The following is a 17,980-nucleotide window of genomic DNA, read 5'->3' as shown; positions in this document are numbered from 1 at the left end:
AGGGTCAGAAGGATAAGAACCAAAGCTAGCCTTGATTCTTTTCCATTCATTTATTGCTACACTACTGTTCATTCCACACGCTGCGTGAACTTCTTACGAGAGATATGAAAAAGGAAACTGACAACATTTTTTTTATAAGCAAAATAATATTATAAGTGAATATAAGGGGTACTCAATCCCTTACAATACAAAATAAATTATAGTATTTTTTGGAGACATACGAAAGGATCAATAGATCAATTGGAAAAAGACAAAGAAGGGTAATGACCTGTCCGACCACTAAACCAAATCCAAGAAATAACTTTAATGTTATCCAATAATGAGGAAACATACTCACAACATTTTATTAATTTTTGTTATATTTTATTAATTTCTACTACCGATTAATCTCTATCAGAAATGTAACCAAAAAAAAATCTCTGTCAGAAAATTTATATGGCATAATAGTGAGTTATCTCTTTCCACCAAATTTTATTTCTTTCATATACAAGTTATGATTTAAACTTTTCATCATTTACTTCGGAGGCCTAACACATTTATCACATGGACTAATTTATTATTGGTAACATGCATTGTTTCTTTTTCTTTTATTTTTTATAATATTTTCCAATAATTTCTACCTTTAAAGAATAAAATAATGATTAATTAATATGAGGCTTTCGTCCGTAAAAAAAAAGGCTTTCGAGAAACTATTATCAAATGACACTCAATGATTTATCTATATGGAAGTAGATTCTCTCACGTGTAATTTTTTTCTGGGGAATCCCAACCACTAACTAACTTGTGAGAAGGTATCTAGAAGAGGTAACAATAGTTTCTGTTTCGAAAATGTTTGGTTGGATCGAGTAGTCGGGTCTTCCTTCAATTATGATAGATAGTTGGTCAAGTGGTGAGGAAGAGGAGTTCCTTGTTACCGGATTTAAAACCGTTTAAAATAATTTTTCAACTACCAATTGTGAGAATGAGTCGCAGACTAGATTGCTCTTTTTAAGACATTTCGCGATCGACACTGTCTAAAATTATATAAGGAGACTATCAACCACACCGTCCTTAGGATAAAACAACCCAATTACAACTATATTAGAATCCTATACACGGTAGGATCCAGAAATACACACTCAAATAAGACCACTCTCATATGATGACACTTATATAATATGACATTTGGACCATTTTTCACACCACTCTAATATGGCATTAACAATAACATGTGTGTAATGTCAATAACAATAAAATGTGTAGTAGAACCTATATCAGTCGTCCCATAAGTCCTAGCTCAACTGACAAAATGTCGAAATTATTAGGCCGGAAGTCATGACCCGGGATCTCACATTTATATGTGAGTTTAATTCCAGTAAATTACCACTTCATCTAAGACAAAAAAAAAAAAAAACTAGATTAGTCGAATCATTAAAACAAAATTGAACACTTGATTATATGAAAGAGAAAATAGTAAACATGTCATTCATGAAGATACTTAATGTACATCACCAACCATAGCTTCGACATGGGATTAACCGTGAGAGAAGGTTCCTATAAGCAAATCCTTATCCAAGATATTTTATTTTTTAAAGATCCTTGGTCATGAACAATACAATATTAGTATATTCTAGTCTCTCTAACTCCATAAGTTGTGCAACCAACTTTGCAAACCTTGAGAAGATTTCATCCAATATATTTTCACCAAACTCTACAACTAAAAGAGGTTCAAAAATAGCTCTATGATATTTGGCTATGAACTTTCCTCTCATATTGTTATCAACAACAAAATCAACTCTATCTTCTTGAAGGTTTGCATCCCATCCTATCTTAAAAGTCTTCAATGTTTGAAGGGTAAAAGACCCTTCTTCCTTAATCACTTGTCTAACTTCTTTTATTGTAGGATAATATATAGGCAAATTAAACAAGTCCAACTTTGTCTCTTCAACCAAACCCTACAAATAAAAAAGGAATCTTATAAAAGACAAATCACATGTTAAAGAAAACGTTAAGTATTTTATTTTAATTCATATAAATATCTCAAATTTCATTTTTAGTCCATGTATCAATTTTTTGCTCATTGCAAAACTACAAAAACAAAATACTTTTTTTTTTTGTTGACAAAAAACAAAATACTTTTAGTCACTTTATAAGTTTTAAAAACACGGCTGTATATGGGATAAATAATGAATACAAGGACTAAAAATAAAATTTGATAATTTTTTATAAAATAAAAAGTTATGCTAACGTGTGCCTTTGGAGTACTAATTAAACATACTAAAAAAAAAATCAAACACAAAAAAATCTTTTTACATTTTTAAGGTATTGAAATCATAAAGTCCAAAGTAAAATGTATTTATTAATATGCTTAACAAGAGGAGTATTTTCACTTCAGCCACATGACAAGCTAGGGAGTGACATCTTAACAAGTGTCCCCGAACACAGGTAAGCATTTCACTTATAGAAAATATCACAATGCCATTAATAAGATTATTATTTTCATAAGTTCATATAAACCTTACTTACCTCTTGTACCATCTCATTAAGAACCGTGCTAAGTACCTCGCAAGAAGTGATTTCATACTTTGTTTCCCTGCTAAGGAAAGTTAATACCATCAAGCCACCCGATGCTAGTTCCTTAAAGCGTGACTTTAAAAAATGTTTGAAATCTATTTGAAATTGCTCAAAATATGCATTATATACTGATGGAGGACTTGTTTTTGTTACACAAATATTTCCTTTGTTCAGTGGCTCTGCTTCCGTGGTTGAATCTTTCGGTGCCTAATACCGTCAAATTAAAGAACAAATTAAAAGGAGAAAAGTTAAATTAAAGAAACAAATTATTTTTTTTGAAATAAAATTAAAGAAATAAATTAAAATATGTAAAGGAAATTTCATATGTAAGGCAGCTTACTGGAAAAATTTCTTTGATCTTAAGGACATGTGTCTAAGACATGTCTTATGGGTGAAGGTATTCTTCTTACGCATAAGCCTAAATATTATATTTTTAGGCACGCGCACACACAAATTTTAAAAAATTAATAGAAAAGATAATGAAATGATGTGATTAAATTATTTTATATTTAAATTTTTTCAATTGTGTGTGCCCAAATATTTTTTATTTAGGTTTGTGCCTATGTTAGAATTCCTCTTAATGAGTGTCCAACACAAATAATATTTTGTATTTGTATTGGACATCGTTAAGCGGTGTCTAACACGCGTTCAAGGAGAACTTGAGAAGTTTGGAGTATGAAATGCAGTTGAAACTGACTTTGGAGTGGTGTTTGTATGGATTTTGATCATCTCCAATTTTTCCTCCTTTTTCTCTCATTTTGCTTAATCCGATAGTTGATATATGAAGGAAGAGAGAGAATCAACCAACACCAACCATTTGATTAAACAAAAGGAGGGAAAACATTGTTAGGTATTGGGCCTCATGTGTTTAAGCTCAATACAAATGTTGTACTTTGGCTCATTGGCTTATATGTGGTGCTTGGCTTATATAAGCTCATGAGCATGATCAATAGAAAGTGTGGATTACCATTTTGACATAACAAACATGAGGGAAAATTGGAAAGGTTCCAAATCCATGTTTGTATTTTTCAGTGTTATTTTAGGCTTTTATTGACCCAATAGTGTTATATGAGTCGACGATTTTTATGAATGGTGAGTGATTCACACTTGAAGAAAATTGTTGGAGTGTCAATGTTAGTAAGAAATCTCACATCAGATAGAAAGAGGAGTGCTAGCAACACACTCTTTAACAAACACACTCTAACACACTATCTTCTATTGGTTAAAATTTATATGGGTCCCATAAAAGTTATATGGGTCCACATTTTTTTATGGGACCCATGTGAATTTCAATCAATAAAAGAGAGTGTGTTGGAGTGTGTTTGTTAAAGAGTGTGTTGCTAGCATTATTCCAGATAGAAAAATGCATGTCAAACAACATATAAATAAAATGAATCGTGTATTCAATATCTTAAGGTATCGAGTGAAAATTAGATATTCTATTTATATATATATATATATATATATATAAGGTATTCAATTATAGATAAAAATGGAAGTGGTAAAGCATGCTGAAATTAAAGAACTAAACTTGATTTAGTGGTACTTACCTGTGATAGCCAATGGAGACAATAAGAGGAATGAAAAATGTTAATATAATTATTGGGAAAGAGTCGTCCATAAAAATTTCCTGGTGTTGCATTTATGAAACATGCTCCAACATTGTGTCCTCGTTCTTGTTGTATAATTTGGTAGAAATCAGGGAGTAACTTGAAAATGGTATTGAAATCATTTTCAAACAAATCATTGACATAAATTTGAAACATAGGTGTCCCGTGATTTAACTTCAAACAAATTTTATAGATGATGTTCAGGATATTATAGATGGCTATAAGTGTATTTGGTCCTGAAGAGCAACCTAAATCGACTATTTTCCAACAATCATCAGAAGTTATGTTGGACATAAAAAGTTTCAAATTCTCTTCCATTATGGTCTTCACTTTCATTATTACTTTTCTCTGCATTAAATTTAGATAGATCGTTATCATGAATATTAAGGCATGACGAAAAAAATGAAAATAGTTTAAGGTAAAATTATTAAAAACAAGAACTGAAGCACAAGGCTTACAAATTGATCTATAAACTATAAATAAACTAGATACATCAATTATTCAATAAACTTAGATCAAAGATTGCAAAGCTACAGGCAAAGTGCAGTTTCACACATTTGTGCAATGAAAATATAAGAATGCATGTATCGATGAAAATCTATAACATATGCAACTCTCTTGGTCTTTAGGGAGTGGTAATGGTGAGGATAAATACAATAATTTTTTTTAAAAGAAAATTGGTATTCGGCTTTAGGACCGACTAATTCAAGGGAGTCAATCCCACCGCCCACTTGTGGAGGCCCAATTTAAAGCCAAAGTTTTTTTTTTTTTTGAATAGACTTAGCCCACCGAAATTGGCACAGGATAAATACAATAAAGTTAAAATAGAAAATGAAGATAATACCTGTAATAAGGAGTTATTTGCATAGCTTGTTTCTCCCACACCACCTTTCATTCGAAGGATTCGTTCTATTGTCATATATTGAAGGATAAAAGTAATTAACTATGATTTGAACTATATTGAAGGATTGTTGTCTGACCTATATTGAAGTTGAAAAGGATTGTTTTTGGATCTGGTTAGAACTCTGAAAGATAAAAGAGAGAGAGATTAAAACCAATTTTGGGAGTATTGTAGATGAGATTAGATTTAGGAATGATAGGATTATAGTATTGGCCATGTTGGGCGTGATGGGAACAGAGTGACCCAATTATTGACAAGTGTCTTGTGTAAAAAAATGTTATAGGACAAGTGTTTTGATCACTAACCAGTGTAACAAAATATGTCAATTTTGTCGCTGATGCATAAAAAAAAATATTATAGGACTATAAAACTTAGTTTCAAACATTTGTGCAATGAAAATTAAGAACTCATGGACATTAGTGAAGTTTGTAGGCAGAGATGACAACTTCTTTTGGAGTGTAATGGCTTGGATTGTACTTGCTGAAGGGGTGGTGCACTTATAGTGGAATGATGCGCAACAAATGTTTCGTGCTAAGGAAGCGGTATTGCAATTTGGTAAAGATGGTATCATAATTATCGGCAATCTATTGACAAATTGAGGAATTGATGATCATCCTTAATCTCTTGTTAATGGTAGACGAAATTGTGTTGACTAAAATAGACTAGTTTTGTCAAGCAATGGTAGTATGTAGAATTTTTTATGTTTATTTTTGGATAGCTGGATGAATGAGTCTTATCCGGAGCTATTTCATTCAGGTAATTTTCGAGGACGAAAATTCTTTAAGTGGGAGACAGTTGTAACACTCCGATTTTTTGTTAGTGTTATTTTAGTATTATTTCATTTTATTTAATTAAGTGGCTTGCTCGCGTGTTTAATTGTATTTGTTAATTAGGATTTCATTAATTAGGCTAAGTGTGTAGGAGGTGTTGGCCTATTAGTGAGAGAGTGTGGTTAGTGAGCCCAGTTTAAAAGGGAATTGGTCATGTAAGTGAAAAACCTAAGTGAGTGAAATGGTTATTTTTGGAGGATTGAAAAGAAGCAAGAGCAAGAGCTAGAAAAAGGGTTTGAAGAGAAGAGAAAGAGTAGAGAGCTAAGAGGAAAATAGAAGGATTTGGATGAGGGAATTTTTTGAGGTAAAGTAATGTTTTGAGGGAATTCAAATGATTTGAGATTAATTCCATTGTTTGGATGAAAATTTGAAGAATTTTCAAAATGATGAAAATTTATGAAGTATTTTGTTCAAGTTTAATTTAGAGAATTTCAAAATGACACCTAAAACCAAAGAATTTGAAATTCCTTCTTATCCATAAACTTTTAAAAATTATTAATTGATCGTAAAACCTAAAATTAGCCGAAAAACATAAAATCTACGATAAACCCTAAATCGGCCGAAAATCCAAAAAATCGGCAGAAAAAACCTATAATCGGCCAAAAGCCCAAAAATCGACTATAAACACTAAAATCGGCCGAAAACTCAAAAAATCGGCAGAAAAACCTAAAATCGGACAAAATTTCAAAAATCGTCTATAAACCCTATAATCGGCTGAAAATCCAAAAAATCGGCCGAAAACCCAAAAATCGACCGAAAACCCAAAAAATCGGCCGAAAACCTAAAATCGGCCAGAATAAAAAAAAAATCGACTATAAACCCTAAAATCGGCAAAAAAACCTAAAATCGGCCAAATTCAAAAAATCAACTATAAACCCTAAAATCGGCCGAAAACCCAAAAAATCGGCCGAAAACCTAAAATTGGCCAAAATCCAAAAAATCGACTATAAACCCTAAAATCGGCCGGAAACCCGAAAAATCGGCAAAAAAACCTAAAATCGACTATAAATCCTAAAATCGGCCGAAAACCCAAAAAATCGGCCGAAAAACCAAAAATCGGCCAACATCAAAAAAATCGGCCGAAGAATCTAAAATCGTCCCTAAACCCAAAAAACTCGGCGGAAAACCTAAAATCGACCAAAAATCCTGAAATCGGCTATAAACCCCAAAATCGGCCGAAAAACCTAAAATCGACTATAAACCCATTTTTCAGCCGATATTGGGGTTTTAATCGATTTTTGGATTTTTCGCCGATTTTAGGTTTTTCGGTCGATTTTTTGGGTTTACGGTCGATTTTTGGGTTTTCGATTAATTTTTTGAGTTTTCAGCCGATTTTAGAGTTTTTCGGCCAATTTTAGGGCTTTTGGTCGATATTAGGTTTTTCAGCCGATTTTGTGTTTACTGTCGATTTTAGGGTTTTTGTCCGATTTTAGGTTTTTCGGCCAATTTTTTCGGATTATCGGCCGATTTTATGGTTTTCAGCCGATTTTAGGTTTTTCGGCCGATTTTATGGTTTATAGTCGATTTTAGGTTTTCAGCCAATTTATGGTTTTTGACCGATTTTTTCGGGTTTTCGGCCAATTTTTGGGTTTAGGGTCGATTTTATTAAAATAAATAAATAAAATTAAATGAAGGAAATTCAATTACATTACCCAAACAAAGAATTTTACAATTGATGGAATTTCAACACTTTATCCAAACACTGGAATTTGAAAATCAAGGGAATTCAATTGAATTGCTTAGTATTTAAAATCTCTTGAATTTCTAGAATCCCTCATCCAAACACACTCTTAAGTCATTCCATCAATTTTCTGCACAACTTAGAGGTAAGGGAAAATTAATCACGAGTTGAGAAGATTTATGGAGGTAGAGAGTGGGAGTGCAGCTTGGCTCCTTTTCCTATGGCTCCTTTTCTTCCTTTTCCTTTAATTGATTGACGACATGTGGCAAAATTGAATCTGATGGTTAGAATTTAATGACTTTAATTAAATAATTAAAAATTAAAAACAACACAAAACAAACTGAATACACGCGCGTGATCTTTGTGTTGTCTTTCCATCTTCTTCCTTCTTCACTTTGTCAACCTCAGCCACCGTCACTGCCCCCACTTCCGGCCGTCATAGGGCGGCGGTTTTTCTCTCCTTTTCTCAATCGACCACCAAGCACACAAGCCACCTCAACATCTTGTCATTTCGCATTCGCCGTTTCGCCGGCCTGTTTTGCCGCAATTGCAGAACCCAACCATGTCGAAGCTGCTGCAAAGCAACCCAGCGTCATAAGGCGGCGGTTTTCCTCTGACACACGCGCTGCTTCTTCTTCTTTCTCTGTACAATCATTGTTTCATCTTCCCCCTCGCCGCCGCTCGCCGTCGTCACAACAGCGGCATCCTTCCTCCATTCTTCTCCACACACCATCTCACCATCACGACTCTGGCAGTTTTTACTGCATTTGAGTTGAAACAAAGATGAATTTTAATAGATTTGGTTATTATACATAAGCTATCCTTATGCACCATGCATAAGTTACTTAGTGCACCCCCCAAATTACTTGTGCACCCCCCAAATTACTAGCACACCCCAAATTTCTCATGCACCCCCAAATTACTTGTGCACCCCCAAATTTCTCATGCACCCCCAAATTTCTCGCACACCCCCAATATGACTTTTGCCCCCCAATTTTATTTTTTTTGTCCCCTCCACATTTCTAGCCTAAACCATTTTGTTGTGGGAATGGTTTCAGAGATATGCACTCCAAAACCATTAAGTGTATAAGATGGTTTTAGAGTACAACCCTATAATTAGAATACAAACAATAATTGTGATTTGAAACCATTTAACCAACATAATGGTTTCCAGAATTTTTAAAACCATATAAACACACATAAAACCATTTTACAATACAAATGGTTTCAGTGTATAACTATCTGAAACCATTTAACCAACATAATGGTTTCCAGAATTTTTAAAACCATAAAAACACACATAAAACCATTTTACAATACAAATGGTTTCAGTGTATAACTATCTGAAACCATTTAACTGGTTTTAAATAATGATTATAATTGTACAAAAAAAAAACAATTATGATTCTAATTATAGGTTGTACTTCAAAACCATCTTATGCACTTAATGGTTTTGGAGTGTATATTTTTGAAACCATTCCCATAGCAAAATGGTTTAGGCTTGAAATATGGGGGGTTAAAAAAAAATTGGGCGCACAAGTCATCTGGGGGGTGCGTGAAAAATTTTGGGGGGTGCGCTAGAAATTTGGGGGTGCGCGAGAAATTGGGGGGTGCATGAGAAATTTGGGGGGGGGGGTGCACGAGAAATTTGGGGGTGCGCGAGTAATTTGGGGGGTACGTGAGAAATTTGGGGGTGTGAGATTAGGTGTGAGTGTGTGAGTTGAAATTGGCTAGGATTATTACATCTGGATGCTCAATCTAATGGATGTTATTGACTTATGTACCATGCATAAGGATTACACTTATGTATAATAACTTCTCCCGATTTTGATTATATAAAAAGAGAATTTTTCAATCCATTTAAATTAGTACATCTGTTGTAACTATGAAGTGGGGAATTTTCTCACTGCATTTGAATTAAAACAGTTTATATAAGGTGTTTGACTTTTAAATGCTTTCTTTGAAATTTGTTGAAATGATATAGATTCAATTTGTGCCATTCGAAAAAGAAAAGAAAAAAGATATTGATTCAATTTATGCTGTAAACAAACTAGACAGTATACATGATAAATTGCAGTGTTATCCCAGAGTGTTTCTCACTGTTATGTGGACAAAACATGGTTTTCACTATTTTTATGTAGAGAAGTGCTAAAATGACAATCTAAAACACATACATACTGTTACCATATGTTATACTAGAAAATCACCATCTGCTAGTACAAACTGATGTAACTTGATAATTCAAATTGTTAACTTGGTGGTGAAGATGCTCATATTATAAATAGAAGAGTATCTCATCCTAAATTCCTGATAATTCAAAAAATTATTAAACCATAAAAAATTACTCCATAAATAGTCATATTACAAAATATGTCTCATAACAAATACATCAAAATACTTAGACATTATATATCTAACAGAAATACTGAAATTCCAATGTGTCAAATTGTGTCATTTGGGTTGTAGCTTCACGCTGAGTTCCATTGTTAACTTGGTGTGACTGCGTCTCTTGGACTGTAGGTTGATGCTGAGTTCTATTATTAAGTTGGTGTGATTGCGTTGCTTGGACGGTAGCTTGATGTTGAGTTTCATTGTCTACTTGGCTTGATTGCGTCTCTTGGATTGTAGTTTGCTGCTGCATATATAATAGTATAAAATAAGAAAAGATAAACATATGATATGGTTAAACACAATTTAATACATTAATAAAAAAAACTTACCGATAACGATTGTGTCTTTTTCTTTTTTTGTGATTATGAGTACCTCTTTGTCTTTTTTGCTGATCTCTCAACCCAAGATAAATATCGTTTTTTACCCTTCCGTGAACAATTTCGTGCCTTTATGCCTCTTGCCATGCCAACCGTGTCCACATTATCAATTTGATCATTTCCAATTGATATGGATACATGAACCTCTCCATCCACATGCTTTTTGGCTAACATATCATCAATTATTTTCCTAGACTCTTCACAAACTTTGGACATAAATGTGTAAGTTTCATGAGTTTCTGAAGATTTGTTGGTCAATTTAATCATTTGAGGACATAACTCATTGTATCGCATCATGAAATTAGCTTTTATGTCTAATTCAACATGCCTCCCTTTCCAATACCTTCCCAATCTTGCATCTCTTGTCCATCACTTGAGTATGCATGTAGTGTTCAAGAATTGACTTAATATTCATGACATCTAAAACTTTTAAAGCATGACAACATAAGATACCATGTGTCTCAAATTTACGACAATCACAAGAGACTTTTTGTTCCATAAGATTTCCAATTACCTTCCTCTCCTTTGCATTATCACAATTTGTTACAACATACAAACCTCCTTGCAAATCCTTTATGTAGCAATTTTGATATTGTTCATATTCCTCTTGGAATTCCTGGAAAATTCTTGGAGTGTAAACATCTCCGGCATGAATGAGCATACGAGCCTTCATTTTCAATTTGGGCAACTTATGTTTTGAGTCATATTCGGCTTCTGACTCATTGTTATGTTTACCATTGACAACCCTTTTAAAGTGTGTAAAAAATTGTACCAAATTTAAATCTGACTTCAAATGCTTTTTTAAATCAGCATTAAAGCTCTCACTTAATTGAGTAGATCTCATACCTGCAGTGAATGTTTTCCGAACATAAGCCCATGCCCATTTTTCCTTGAATTGAAAAATTGTATGCAACCACGAACCTTCCAAAACATTATGCTCAAGAAGTAAAGAATTCCATGCATTCAAAAATTCAACCTCCTCTTCATGTAGATCCATGCATGCTTCAAAATCTAAATTAAATTGCGAACTCCTTTGATATAAATGATTCACATGCCTTACAGCATATTCATATATCTATGTTTTGTAATGTCAAATTTTGAACTTATAACTTATGGCTTGTTTAACTACCCACTATTTTATTTTTACAAAACAGGGCCATAATAGTTTGTATAGTCCCTAAATCCAAAACACGGAGAAAAATTAGTATACAAATAATCGGAACAAATAAATAAAAAATTAAAGCTACTGGATTTGGTGTAATAGTGAGGGATTTAAGTAATACGTTATAGGTACTGGGTTCGATTCTCATGTCATTGTAAACAAAAAAAAAGAAATAAAAAATTAAAAAAGAGAGCTTAATTAGTTTGTAGCAAATTAAAAAAGAAAAAGATTAGTTGGAATGAAAAAAATATGACCGGTTATAATTTTTTTTTATAAAGTAGACTTTTTTTTCTTTCCTTATTTAATTTGTAGAGATTTATTTTAATTACTACTCTATTAATTACTTGTAATCATTTGATTGGTTGTGTGTAACCATTAATGTTTAGGTGATGACTCACACAATGCAAGAATTTCTCATATTTTTATATACGCAAGTCATATCATATATTAATTAATGATGGAGTGAGGAGCCAAATACTACAAAATAAGTTTATTTTAAAAATAGAAACAACTAAAATCATATAATAAGACCATACAAAAATTAAAACGACAAATATCAAACTATGACAACCTTATTTTACCATCTTATTCTGGATAAAGTCCAACATTCATCTTACCATCTTCAAGAATTCTTGGTCACAAACAATACAATATTAGTAAACTCCAAATTCTCTATCTCAATGAGTTCAGAAATCATCTTTGCATACCTTGAGAACAATTCATCCATGACATTTTCACCAAACTCAGCTATTAAAAGAGGTTCATAAACAGCTCTAATATACTTGGCTATGAACTCCCCTCTCATTTTGCTATCAACAACATAATCAACAATATCTTCTTGTAGGTTTGCATCCCAACCAATTTTAAAAGTTTTCAATGTTTGAAGGGTAAAAGATCCTTCTTCCTCAATCAATTGTCTAACTTCCTCTACAGTAGGATAGTAAACAGGAAAATCAAATAAGTCCAATTTCTCCTCTTCAACCAAACCCTGCCAATTATAAAGAATCTTATTACAAAAGGCAAATTATAAGTTAAATAATCAAATTATAAGTAGAGTTTCATATAATATGTTGGATCAATAATTATAGAAACTAACTAAACAAAATTACATAAATGTCACAAAAATTGGGAATATGGTGACATAAGTTATCTTATAGTCACTAAAAAGAGCAACTTTTAAACTTAAAAAGGACAAGGGTAAAATATGTTTTTCTTACCTAAAACAAATCACATGTTTTCCTCACATGTTTATTTTATAAGTTATCATGGTCGGTCTAACATAATTAGAGACCTAAAACAAATTTTATTATGAGGCATTTTGTAAATTAAAAATCAAGGCTTAAATGCACTTTTGATCCCCCTATTTTTAAAAAAATAAAGTTTTGGTCCCCCTATTTTAAAAACAAACTTTTTAGTCCCCCAATTTTAATTTTTTTTGAGTTTTGATCCCCCATTCCATTTTACGGCTAATTTTGTTGATGTGGCATTGTCACTAATGCATATCAGCGTCCACATGGACAAATTTAATATCCATGTCATTATTTGTTTTTAATTCAATAAAACTTATTTTATAAAATAATTTAATTAAACCTAAGAAAGTTCACTAATAAAAAATCCAAAAATTCACAACCTCTAATTTATTAAACAGAAAAAACAAACAATCACAACATGGACATGATCCTCTTTGATTCATATCAAACAATTGCATATTGAAAGAAAGTTTTGTGTTTCAAGAACCTTCAACTTTCATCATCATACAACTTTATATAAAACCAATCTAGAATTAAACTTCAAACTTAAAACAATTTTTGGGTTTTCATTCAAACTCATCCAAAGTCATAGATAGTTTAAAGAGTATGAGTAATTTCTATTGAAACACAAAATCATCTCTAATTTCTTTTCGTTTTTAAAAATCCAAAAATTGTTGAGTTTGAACGGAAACCATAGGATTAGTGAAATCCACAAGGAAGGATTCTCTCCGACGGTGAATAAAATTCTAGTAGTTGAAGGTTTGATAATTAAGGTTTCAAATTTCATATTTTATAAGATTTAACAATTATTATTTCAGTTGAATATTAAATTTGTACACATGAATGTTGCCACATCATTAGTTTCAAGGCCACATCAACAAAATTAACCCCAAAATAGGATGGGGGATCAAAACTCAAAAAAAATGAAAACAAGGGACTAAAAAGTTGGTTTTTAAAATAGGGGGACCAAAACTTTATTTTTTTGAAAATAGGGTGACCAAAAGTGCATTTAAGCCAAAAATCAAATTACAACAGGTTTTATGAAAAAATAAATAAAAAGCTAAATATTGTTGAGGCCATGAATTGAACTTATTCTTAAGAATTTGAGACCTCGACTTTTCCAGCTAAATAAAAAAAAAAAAAAAAAAAAAACTTAAAATTTAAATGTCATATTTTATATTTATAACTAAATGAAACTGTTTTTAGGCTGTTTAATTTTCAGCATGAAATTTGGGAGTCTAAATTTTTTGAAGTTATTATATTCATTATAAAATACTAAACAAGTTTAAAAACTAATAAGATTTTTATTTTGAAGTGTTATCTACGGTAATTCTTTCTTTTGATTATCAAACCTCGTCATTACCTCTTTAACCATTTCCTTGAGTACCATGCCAATTACACCTTGAGCAGTGTTAAAGTTAGAAGTTTCTCTGCCAAGGAATGTTAGTACCATCATACCATCCAATGTTAATTCCTCAAAACGTGACTTTAGAAAATACTTGAAATCTTTTTCAAATTGCTTATAATAAGCTTCGTAGACCGATGGAGGGCTTGTTTTTGAGAAGTAAATGTCTCCCTTGTTAAGTGGTTCTGCATTCTTGGCCAAATCTTTCGGGGCCTAACAACATAAAAGAAAACATCGGAATATAGTTAAATCATTCGTAAATGTAATCCAACATAAAATAATTTTCTTGTTTTCATAAAATTTGTCAAATAGGGTTTGTGAATTCTAACCTGAGATAACCAATGCACACTGTAGGATGAATGAAAAAAGTCGATGTGATTATTCGGAAAGAGCCTTCCATAAAAACTCCCTGGTGTTCCACTTATGAAGCACTCTCCAACATTGTCTCTTCTTTTTTGTCGGTAGAAATCAGGAAGTAACTTGAAGATGGTATTGAAATCATTTCCATATAGATCATTGAGATAAAATTGAAATGCAGGTGTTATCGCATGGTTTAAATCCAAGCTTATTTTATGGATGATGTTCATGATATTAGAGATGACCGTAAGTGCATTTGGTCCAGACGAGCAACCTAAATCGGCTATTCTCAAACAATAAATATTCATTTTCTTGGACACCATCGATATCATATTTTCTTCAAGTAAGGTTTTCACTTGCAATATCACTTTTTTCTGCAAAAAATTAATTAGTTGATGAGGTTAATATGAGATACCAAATAATTAATAGGCATGATATGAACTATTGGAAAATACGTTTTGAAAAATACATGTTATTGTTTTGATAAATACGTTTTTTCAGCACATTATTGGGTCCGTCTAATCTGGTTCGAAGGTCAGTTTTGTCATTAAGTGGTTTCAGGGCCCTCCTGATCATAGTTGCGGAAGATCGAACCGTAGTCTTTCTTACCAAGTCCAACATCAATCACCACTGAACTAACTAACGATTGGTTAATCTCTATGTTTAGTCGGTTTTTTTTTAGACTTTTTGAAACTTATAATTATACATGCTAACCAAAATATATAGAGTTGAGCATTTAAGCTTCTTTTCCAACAACAACGTGAAGCATCTATAGATTTTTAATACTATGTCAAATTTAGTAACTGTAAAGAAAATGGTGATTTATGTATAAGTGGATAATACCTGTAACAAGGAGTTGTTTGCATAGCTTGTTTCTCCAACGCCACCCTTCATGTGAAGGACTTGTTCTGTTGCCATAGTTAAGAATTAAGAAGTGGACGTAGAAATATACTACACATGTACAATACAGTGAAAACACTAATATATAAATAATGAATTACTTAGTCAAAATGAAAACAAGAGTCAATGGAATTAATGAGTCATAATACATATTAAAATATTGATCGGGTAATGAATGAATTGATAAAATAAGAGAAAAATAGACCGTTAAACTTTCATCTAATTGCTGTCAAAAAAAACTATCATCTAATTAACAATCACATAACAGTTGTCTTCCCTCCACAAATTACTTTTTTTTTTTTAAACCAAATGTATCCTCCGCGCGCATCTGCAGAGACTAATCCGGCCAGAGATCGAACCGAGGACCAAATGGTTAAGGGACCCAAGTATCTACCACTTATGACACACTATGTTGGTTTACTATTTCTATTCATTAAAATTAATACATTATAAATTTTTTTGACAAAATTAATACATTATTCCAAAAAAGGAAAATTAATACGTTATTTTGTTATCCATTAATGAATAATTTGAATCAGATCATAAAAATGAATCAATACGGTAACAGATCATAAAAAAGAATAATTTGAAACAACAAACAGATCATAAAAATATATTTAAAGTTGTCAAAAAAATTAATTTAAAAGATATGTTGGTAACGTAAAATAATAGTGTAATCAATAATTTCGAGTTAGGATCCTCTCCATTTCTAATTATTTCCATTTCTTCCATTATTATATAGTTTTGAGAATATAAATACAAAAGTGTGACATTAAGTGGGTCCAAATATCATTTATACACCCAAAAATATTTAAAAACTTTGGTAATGGAAGAAATGGAAAGAATAGAAAATGGAGAGGATCCCAACTCAATAATTTCATTTAAAATGTTCCGTAAAAAAAAAAAATCATTAAAATGCATCAAATTAGAGCATTTCAATAAGAGTATTAAAGAGAGTTTCATAGACTAATGATCCGTAACTTATTTATTTTTATCTTTGGAGTTTCATAACGTGACAGAGAGATATCAAATTTGATGATACGATACCTTATTTAAACGATACATTATTTAAGGTATCGTATAATCAATTTAATATTACCAATTTTAAGTTAAAAAAATAAATATAGAACGGACTACTTGTTAATAGTGAGATACCAAAAGTGGTATCATCATTGAAGCAAAATATGTACGAGTTGCATAAATATTACATGATATTTTTGTTGGAGAACAAGCACACACACTTTGTGTTATTGAAGAAGAAGAAGAAAATTTAGGGAGAAAGAAAAGAGTTTTATTGATTAGAGAATATGAGAAAAGTTTACAAGAGATGATGTCTACACTTTATTCTAACTCCTACTTATAGAAAACAAAAGATAGGTGGTTAACTTGATAGACAAGTAACCAACTAACCAACTACTAACTAACAAGTTAGTTACAACCAACTAACTTGAAATGAAACTAACTTCTTAACTAGGTTTGAACAATTACAAAACAACATGCTCCCTTAATTTTCAAACCTATACAACAAGTTCAACATCATGATCTAAGTTGGAACACACCAAGTGAATTCCTTAAGTTCAAAAATCTGTCAATCTTCAAACTCTTAGTCATAATATCTGCAACTTGTGAACCAGTAGCACAATGAATTACTTCTAAGCTACCTTGATTCACCTGCTCCCTCAAGAAGTGAAATCTGGCTTCTATATGTTTGCTTCTTCCATGCAGCACTGGATTTTTAGCTAAGTTTATTGTAGATTGATTGTCAATTTGCAGTGTAATTGGCTTCTTCACATTGATCTTCAATTCCTTAAGCATTAAGTTAATCCATAGGGCTTGACATGCTGCATAAGAACCAACAATATATTCTGCTTCACGCGAGGAAAGTGCAACTACTGGTTGCTTCCTTGAACACCAAGCAACTGAAGCATTCAAATACTTGAAGAAATAGCCAGTGGTACTTCTTCTATCCACTTTATCACCACACCAATCAGCATCTGAATAGCAAATTATCTATGATTTTGCATTCACTGCTGACTTTGGAAAGAGAATTCCAAAATCTAGTGTGCTAGCTATGTACCTCAATATTCTCATAGCAGCTTTCATGTGAGATTGTCTAAGATCCTCCATAAATCTGCTAATCAAGCCAACTGCAAAGCATATGTCTGGCCTGCTATTGCACAGATAACTCAATGAACCAACAATCTGTTTGAACATTGTAGGATCCACTGCATCTTCACTTTCATTCTTTTCCAGCTTAAGATTTGTCTCCATTGGAGTTATAGCATGGGTACAATCAGACATATTAAATCTCTTCAAAATCTCACCAGCATACTTTCTTTGATGTAGCATTAATCCTTTTGAAGTTTTCAAAAATTCGATTCCTAAGAAGTAAGATATTTCTCCCAAATCTGTCATTTCAAATTCAGTCATCATGACAGTTTTGAACTTCTCAATCTTAGCTATGTCGCTCCCAGTTACTAAGAGATCATCAACATACAAATATATAAGAATGATGCTTGAAGTTGACTTTTGTACATAAACTCCATATTCTGACTTGCATTTG

The 17,980-nt window shown here is 31.9% G+C and overlaps 2 protein-coding genes and 1 pseudogene across 3 annotated transcripts; all 3 read right to left on the bottom strand.

The window, feature by feature from the left end:
* Positions 1 to 1,054: 1,054 nt before the first annotated feature.
* Positions 1,055 to 5,246, bottom strand: LOC123889978 (xanthosine methyltransferase 2-like). Of its 2 annotated transcripts, XR_006802681.1 has the most exons (5): positions 5,008 to 5,246; positions 4,104 to 4,511; positions 2,506 to 2,760; positions 1,496 to 1,934; positions 1,055 to 1,371 (listed from the first exon to the last, which is right to left on the bottom strand). XR_006802681.1 is itself a non-coding variant. In XM_045939511.1 (4 exons), the coding sequence occupies exons 1-4, from the start codon at positions 5,080 to 5,082 to the stop codon at positions 1,569 to 1,571; spliced, it is 1,104 nt and encodes a 367-aa protein (XP_045795467.1). In that variant the 5' UTR covers positions 5,083 to 5,246; the 3' UTR covers positions 1,439 to 1,568. The 2 variants fall into 2 exon arrangements, 1 of the variants encoding a protein (XP_045795467.1); XM_045939511.1 differs by lacking the exon at positions 1,055 to 1,371 and having other exon boundaries at positions 1,439 to 1,934.
* Positions 5,247 to 9,988: 4,742 nt separating this feature from the next.
* LOC123891706 lies at positions 9,989 to 11,653 on the bottom strand (annotated as a pseudogene).
* A 411-nt stretch (positions 11,654 to 12,064) lies between these two features.
* LOC123892461 (probable jasmonic acid carboxyl methyltransferase 1) lies at positions 12,065 to 15,435 on the bottom strand. The gene is made up of 4 exons (XM_045942239.1): positions 15,361 to 15,435; positions 14,490 to 14,891; positions 14,119 to 14,373; positions 12,065 to 12,493 (listed from the first exon to the last, which is right to left on the bottom strand). The coding sequence occupies exons 1-4, from the start codon at positions 15,433 to 15,435 to the stop codon at positions 12,128 to 12,130; spliced, it is 1,098 nt and encodes a 365-aa protein (XP_045798195.1). The 3' UTR covers positions 12,065 to 12,127.
* Between the last annotated feature and the right edge of the window lie 2,545 nt (positions 15,436 to 17,980).

The sequence above is a fragment of the Trifolium pratense genome, linkage group LG6 (assembly GCF_020283565.1).
Source record: "Trifolium pratense cultivar HEN17-A07 linkage group LG6, ARS_RC_1.1, whole genome shotgun sequence".
NCBI lineage: Eukaryota > Viridiplantae > Streptophyta > Magnoliopsida > Fabales > Fabaceae > Trifolium > Trifolium pratense.
Note: the sequence above shows the minus strand (reverse complement) of the source record. Positions and strands in the feature narration are given on the sequence as shown.

Coding starts and splice junctions, on each gene's coding strand:
- LOC123889978 (XM_045939511.1), bottom strand. CDS start 5,082: ATGACAATAGAACGAATCCTTCGAATGAAAGGTGGTGTGGGAGAAACA. Junction 4,512..5,007: donor CAAATAACTCCTTATTACAG/GTATTATCTTCA, acceptor AATTTAATGCAG/AGAAAAGTAATAATGAAAGT. Junction 2,761..4,103: donor GTCTCCATTGGCTATCACAG/GTAAGTACCACT, acceptor TGACGGTATTAG/GCACCGAAAGATTCAACCAC.
- LOC123892461 (XM_045942239.1), bottom strand. CDS start 15,435: ATGGCAACAGAACAAGTCCTTCACATGAAGGGTGGCGTTGGAGAAACA. Junction 14,374..14,489: donor GTGTGCATTGGTTATCTCAG/GTTAGAATTCAC, acceptor TTATGTTGTTAG/GCCCCGAAAGATTTGGCCAA. Junction 12,494..14,118: donor TCAAGGAAATGGTTAAAGAG/GTAATGACGAGG, acceptor TATAATTGGCAG/GGTTTGGTTGAAGAGGAGAA.